Source organism: Eschrichtius robustus, chromosome 16 (assembly GCF_028021215.1).
Source record: "Eschrichtius robustus isolate mEscRob2 chromosome 16, mEscRob2.pri, whole genome shotgun sequence".
Classification (NCBI taxonomy): Eukaryota; Metazoa; Chordata; class Mammalia; order Artiodactyla; family Eschrichtiidae; genus Eschrichtius; species Eschrichtius robustus.
In genome coordinates this window covers 14226383-14233163 of record NC_090839.1, presented here as the reverse complement: position 1 = coordinate 14233163, position 6781 = coordinate 14226383, and the positions used below count along the sequence as shown (strand labels likewise).

Below are 6781 nucleotides of genomic sequence, written 5' to 3'. Positions count from 1 at the left end.
TATTTCGATGTGCTGATTGCTCTTGAGGATGACAGCAGTACTCAGTAAAATCATAAGCTATGTGACTGAGGCCAGAAGTGTCACATTGCTGTTTATTTCCTCATCAGGCTTGTCTGATGACACATAATCCATGGGGCTCAAATGCAAAGGCCTGTAGAGACCAGGAGGAAATACAAGGAAATGGAAAAAGAGGGTCAAGTATAAGACACTAGGGAGTGGTGGGGACTGTGGTGAACTGGAGCTCATATGCCTTGACCAGATTGGGCAGCCAGCTGATAGTTGCCATGCAGGAACCTGTCAGTATTCTTCCATTCTTCAAGAGAAGCTGAAACTCTAGATTTTTATGTGAAATCGCCTTGTTTTTTTAAATATTGGCAAATACTTCAAATATTTTTAAACCCTGAGGAGGAGGAAAAACAATTCGTTTTATTTTTAACTGGATTTGGTCATTTAGCTAACAATTTGCTGCCTTTAATACCCATACTCATAGTGTCTGGATGTTTAGAGACCAATGTAATTTTTTACGACGTTGTTTATTTTTGAACCTTCAGTTATTTGCATATACCCAAAAGGATGAAGGGAGTGAGTTTGGATAAAATGCAAATTTCTGGCAGCTACAGTCAGACAATAGGTTCAATGTCTCCTATTTGCCAAGCTCCATACAATATGTTTTGACATATTAAAGGAAAGAGATACCAAGGCCTCTTTCTGGAGTGCCTTGTGGCATTTGGGGAAAGAGAAAACCCACGTATACATGGGAACACTTAGGACCCAAATGTTCATCAGCTAACATAAAGACTTCAACACTGGAAGCTGATTTGTGTGGAATTTTCTCATCTGATTAAAAACTATGTATAAAGTACTTCCTATATGCAGGTCCTGGGATAAGTGATTTCTTTCTTTGTTAAAAATTAAGTGTTTCAGACACAGAGATGAAGAGTAACCCTCTGACCGCAGTATGCCCACCACCTTGCGTATAGACTAAAAAACAGGGGGTAGCAAACTTTTTCTGCCAGATATGAAATATTTTCAGCTTTGCAGGTCTCTATGGCAACTACTTTACTCAGAAGTTGCAACGTGAAAGTAGCCAAGAATGATACAGTAAACCACCAAGCAGGGCTGTGTTCCGAGAAAACTTTACTAATGGACACTGAAATTTGAATTTCACATAATTTTCGCAGGCCGTGAAATGTCATCCTTCTTAGGATTTTGTTCAACCATTTAAAAATGTGGAAGCCATTCTTGGTTCATGGGTCACACAAAAACAGATGCTAAGCTAGATTTGGATGGGCCAGAGTTTGTGTCAACCTCTGAACGACATTGTTGCACAGTTGAAGCCCCAGGATACCTCTCCCCAAATTGCATCCCCCAATGATCCCTAGCTAACCATTCTCTTGAAATGGGTGTCTATCATTCCTATACATACTGTTATCTTTTTATTGCTTATGTCTGTATCCCTAAATAGTGTATAATATTGATTTGTATATTTTGAATTTCACAGAAATGGTGTCATACCTTGGGTACCCTTCTGTCTCATTGCCTGGCACTTTGTTTGGCAGTCTGTCCATGGTGCTGAGTGGAGCTCCAGAGCAGTCTTTTTCACTGCTCTATTGTATTCCATTGTGTGACCATTCTGCCTGTATTCTTCATTCCTATGGTAGTGAATGGACATTTAGGTTGCTGCCTGCTAAGTCCTTTCTTTACAGGCCTCATCTCTTGTCATCTTCACCATGACCCTGTTAGGGAGATACTGATAATCCCCACTGTCCAAATGAGAAAAATTTTGACTTAGAGCAGTTTGGTAACTTGGTCAAGGTACTGAGTAGTGAAATGGAATTTGAATCCACAACCGTTTTACAGTGGAATCTGAGTTTATAACCATGTCGCCATCAATCGGCACACTGTGTTCTGTTAGGACGGTGATAAACATATCCTGCCAAGGATGACCTTAGATACTGATTTGCAGTGATTAAACTTAACCTTTTGCTGAGGGCAACTTGAATCAGTGGCACACGTTATTGGTTGTAGTTTAGTCCTTTGAAAATCACCATGTCTGATGTTGTGCATGTTAACCAGAGACCTCACTCCCTATATAAGTGACATCATATGGTATTTGTCTTTCTCTTTCTGACTTACTTCACTTAGAATGATAATCTCTAGGTCCATCCATGTTGCTGCAAATGGCACTATTTCATTCTTTTTTATGGCTGAGTAGTATTCCATTGTATATATGTACCACATCTTCTTTATCCATTCATCTGTTGATGGACATTTAGGTTGTTTCCATGTCTTGGCTATTGTAAACAGTGCTGCAGTGAACGTTGGGGTGCATGTATCTTTTAGAAACAGACTCACAGCCATAGAGAACAGACTTGTGGTTGCCATGGGGGAGGGAGGGATTGGGAGTTTGGGATTAGCAGATGCAAAGTACTATACATAGAATGGATAAACAACAAGGTTCTATTGTCAGTCTATTAAATATTAAATTATATTAATATTAAACTATATTTAATATCCTGTGATAAACCATAATGGAAAAGAATATGAAAAAGAATGTGTGTATATAGATAGATAGATAGATAGATAGATAGATAGATAGATATAGATAGATAACTGAATCACTTTGCTGTGCAGCAGAAGTTGACGCAACATTGTAAATCAACTATATTTCAATAAAATAAATTTTTAAAAAAAAGAAACCTCATTCCCTGACCACAGTGGGTAGGAATTTAGGAGGAATAAGTACTGACATAGCACAAGAGTTGGAAAAGTTTTCAGTGAAAAAAGAGAATGACCCAGGAGACTTGTCCCTATTCTTTCCTACTCCTGCCCCCAATAGCATTTATCAAGATCATGGGTAATTCAGGAGCTAGTGTGTTCTTTCTTGGTAGGGACCGCGGTGCTGGACTGTGGGGCTCTGCTGCCTAGAGGGACTTTTTAAGTATCGATGACACCTTTTGAGCCCTTGTCCATCTGTACAGGTGACACCGTGTAACACCATGTCCATTCTCTCTTAACTACAGTCAACTCCACCTTCTCTTCATGCCTCTGGCCTTTAGGAACCCAATCCACTCCCTCTCTACCCGTTTCTCCCTTCCTCTACTGGAAAGTCTCCCTGGCTCCGCTCCAGCTCATTCAGATGACATTTAAAAGAGACCCAAATAAAATTTTGCTAATGACAAAATACAATGGGAAGGAGGGGAAAGTTTTAATCAAGTGGGTGTATTCTCCAGAGGGGAGCAAGTACTTCATTTCAATTCCTCATTTCCCTTTGATGGAAAGTTTAGTGAATTTTTATGATATAGAATTTATAAGATGGCTGGGTTTAGGTAATCAGCTTTAATATTTATACTCCTAGGGAAAGAAATATGAATCATTAGTAAGCATGCATAATTAATGAATAAATTATATTTCCCTTTGTTTTCTTTCAGGTACAAGGAAATGCTAGAACTAGTGATCTCTCCCAGCCTTACTGTAAACAGCGATCGTCCGGGTAAACTGAAGGTTAACTGTGCCGACGCTGATGTCTGGACTCTGAGTGACATAGAAGGTAGGCCTCCTGGTGTGCGTTTTGGTGGGCCCTGTGGTGATCCCCGCTCGCCCCACAGAATATGGTAAGGGACTGATAGCCTTCGGCACACATCCTCTCACAAGTACTGTCGTTATGACAATTTCTCCTCCCACCCAATTAGATTGTTGACTCCGGACCAAAACTTTCTCATATGTTGCTAACAATTTTGTCTAGTCATTAGAGGTAAAAGTGTGCTCGTTCCTGTTCTGAACATCCTGTCTTGGTCTCCAGTTCCAGGAAATGCTGACAGCTCCATAGACGCTAGTCGGTTTGGGGTGTATTCCAGGCCCAGGCCCCAGGCATGCCCTGCAGGCTCTGGGGCTGGACCTCTGAGTTCTCTCTTGCCATCGCCACATCCAAGCACAGGCGTCTTGTTTATGGGGGTTTGACGTTGGGACAAGAACTCATCTGCCTTTTGCTTTCAGGTTGGGTTGCAGTCAAGGAAGCAGAGGAGAGTTAAGCTGTTTAAAAAACTATTGGCAAATGATGCAGTCAGACTAGTTTTCGCTAGACAATTCCAGCTATTGTTTGCACTGTTTGGGATCTGTCAGCCTTCCTGGTAGAGCGCAGAGTTACTTAGCGAAAGGCATTAAGCTATTATGTTTAACCATTGGGCTTAACCCTTTGTTTGAGCAGCTTTGGGATTTGCTGTTGGTGTTCCGAAACTCCCAGCTGTCTCTCCTTCACTGTCTGTGTTTGATGCCAGCTCATGGGGGCACAGTGCTATGTAATTGTCATGGAAAACCAAAGAGACGTGAGTCTAGTTGAATATAGCATCAGGAGGAATTTGCTTTTAAGCAACTCCAGGCTCTTGGGAATAATTACTGCCGTCACCAAGAGAGCAGTAATAATGTCTTGTGTGCTGGTCATGAAGCTGGAACAGCCCTGCTAAAAATACCATCAAGAGGGTCTGGGCTCCTGTGACCAGCACACCCTCGTTCCTCCTGGTCCTTTGGAGCGTCTGTGTAAGCCACCCTGGGTTCTTTTAGAGTTTGAGATAATTTATTGAGCCCTGTTCAAAGACAGTCATCCTTTTCCTTCTAAGTGAAGGCACCAGTCAACTACAGACTCTTCATTTCAGAGCCAGTAGAGACAGGAAAAGGCATAGACTGCCGAGGGAGGAAGATCCCAGGCTGACTCCCAGTCCCACTGCTTCCCAGCCAAATGATCTTGGGCAAATTGTTTAACCTTCCTGAGCCTCAACTTTCTCACCTGCCAAATGGGGGCAGAATCATGACCACTTCATAGGATGCTTACTGCAAGGATCAAATGGGGTGATGTTATGTAAAGCGCCTGGCACACCTTGGGGGCATGGTAAATAAACTTATTATCCCATTGAATCAAATAGCCACAGGGAACTCAAAACCGTGATTGCAAACTGGCTGCCAAGCCTGGCCCTCAGGTATGTCTTTGTTTGGTTTATACTGTGCTTTAAATAAAAGTGAACTTGTAAAAATTGGGAGAGCTCACGTAAACATCTGGATTTCTAGTTTCTCTTGAGATGCCGAATTCTTTAGAAGTGCTGGGCCCGTGTTCCCACCTGGCTTCCACTAGTAGGAGCTGAGGGGCAGCTGTCAAGAAGATGAGTGCCTGCCACTTCCTCTTGTCCTTCATTTTTTGTGAGCACCTACTTTGTCCCAGGCACTATTCAGAGCAACAGAAATTGAAATTAGTTCTCCTCCTCCTCCATCACTGTCAAAGCAAACTCTTGGCACCTGCTATGTGTCAGGCATTAAAATGTATTAACTCTTTAGTGTCTGCAACTCTAAGAAATGAATACTCGTTTTACAGATGAGGAAACTGAGGCACAGAGAGGCTAAGTAACTTGTCTGAGATGACAGTTAAGCGACAGCCAAAATTTGAACCTAAGTAGTCTGACTCCAAAGTCTGTTTTCCTAATCAGTACACTGTACTGTTTCTCATGTAATTATTACACCCCTATTAGGCTACGAGCCCATTTCACGGATGTGGAAGTTGAGGCTTGGGGAGTTGAGTAACCAGCTTAAAGTCATACAACTTGTGGCAGGGCCAGGAATCAGACCCAGGCACCCTGGCTCCAGAGTCCTCACGTCTAAAGTCAATAATCACTTTCTGCAAAGATCTTAAGGGTCTGCAGACCCCAGATGTCCATCCCGCACAGTGGTGGCACCCACAAACACATTGTCTGTCTCCTTTTTGTGACTTGGAGCTGTCTGTACCCTTTGCTGCCCTGGGGCAATCTGAGGCCAAGGCGAAGGCTTTGGGGGTGAGCAATGGGGCAGAAAGAGGTTGCTTCCAAATTCAGAGCAGGCAGGGGGCTGGCAGGGTCAGGTCTCTCTCTCTCTCTCTCTCTCTCCCCTCCTCCCCCCACCCCACACACACACGTTTCTTTCTCTTGATTGTTGACGTGGGCGGTGAGCTCCAGGACTCTGCAGGAGACATTCCACCCTAGTTGTGGCCTCAAGTGCCAGACTCAGCTGCCCTTCCTGCCTGGCCTCTGGTCTCCCTCCTCCTGGGCCCTTCCTTCTGTTACAGAGTGAATGTTATTGAGTGACTGCAAGGGTCCAGGTCCAAGGAGGACCCCAGTAGCCATGAGGCATGAGGCCTACACTCCGGGGGGTTCTGGGGTGGGGGGAACGTGGACCCCAAAAGCCCCCCGGTGGCTCCCATTGCATTTCTGGCCCTGCCTCCTACCAGTTGTAAGTCCCTGGTCTAGTGGGCTAACCTCTTGGGGGCTCATTTGCCTCTTCTGTTAAATGGAATAATTATGCCACCAACCTCATAGAGTTGATGGGAGGATAAAATGACTTAAAATATGGAGAGGACTTGGTGTTTTAAAAAAGTATAGAATAAGATCTAAATTCCTTCCCCTTGGCCAAGTAGGCTCTACTTTTTTTTTTTTTTTTTTTTAATTTATTTTTGGCTGCATTGGGTCTTCATTGCTGCGCGCGGGCTTTCTCTAGTTGTGGTGAGCAGGGGCTACTCTTCATTGCGGTGCGCGGGCTTCTCGTTGCAGTGGCTTCTCTTGTTGCGGAGCACGGGCTCTAGGCTCACGGGCTTCAGTAGTTGTGGCATGTAGGCTCAGTAGTTGTGGTTCGTGGGCTCTAGAGCACAGGCTCAGTAGTTGCGGCGCACGGGCTTAGTAGCTCCACGGCATGTGGGATCTTCCCGGACCAGGGCTCGAACCCATGTCCCCTGCATTGGCAGGCGGATTCTTAACCACTGCGCCAC

General features: G+C 44.0%; 1 protein-coding gene across 2 annotated transcripts in view; it reads left to right on the top strand.

Annotated features, from left to right (window-relative positions):
- The first annotated feature begins 3441 nt into the window (after nt 1–3441).
- Nucleotides 3442–6781, top strand: part of EYA2 (EYA transcriptional coactivator and phosphatase 2) — a 179049-nt gene continuing 175709 nt past the window's right edge. For both annotated transcript variants that reach the window (XM_068565671.1, XM_068565670.1), the window contains exon 1: nt 3442–3550. In XM_068565671.1, the coding sequence (XP_068421772.1) occupies nt 3442–3550 (109 nt within the window). The remainder of the gene's footprint in view (nt 3551–6781) is intronic.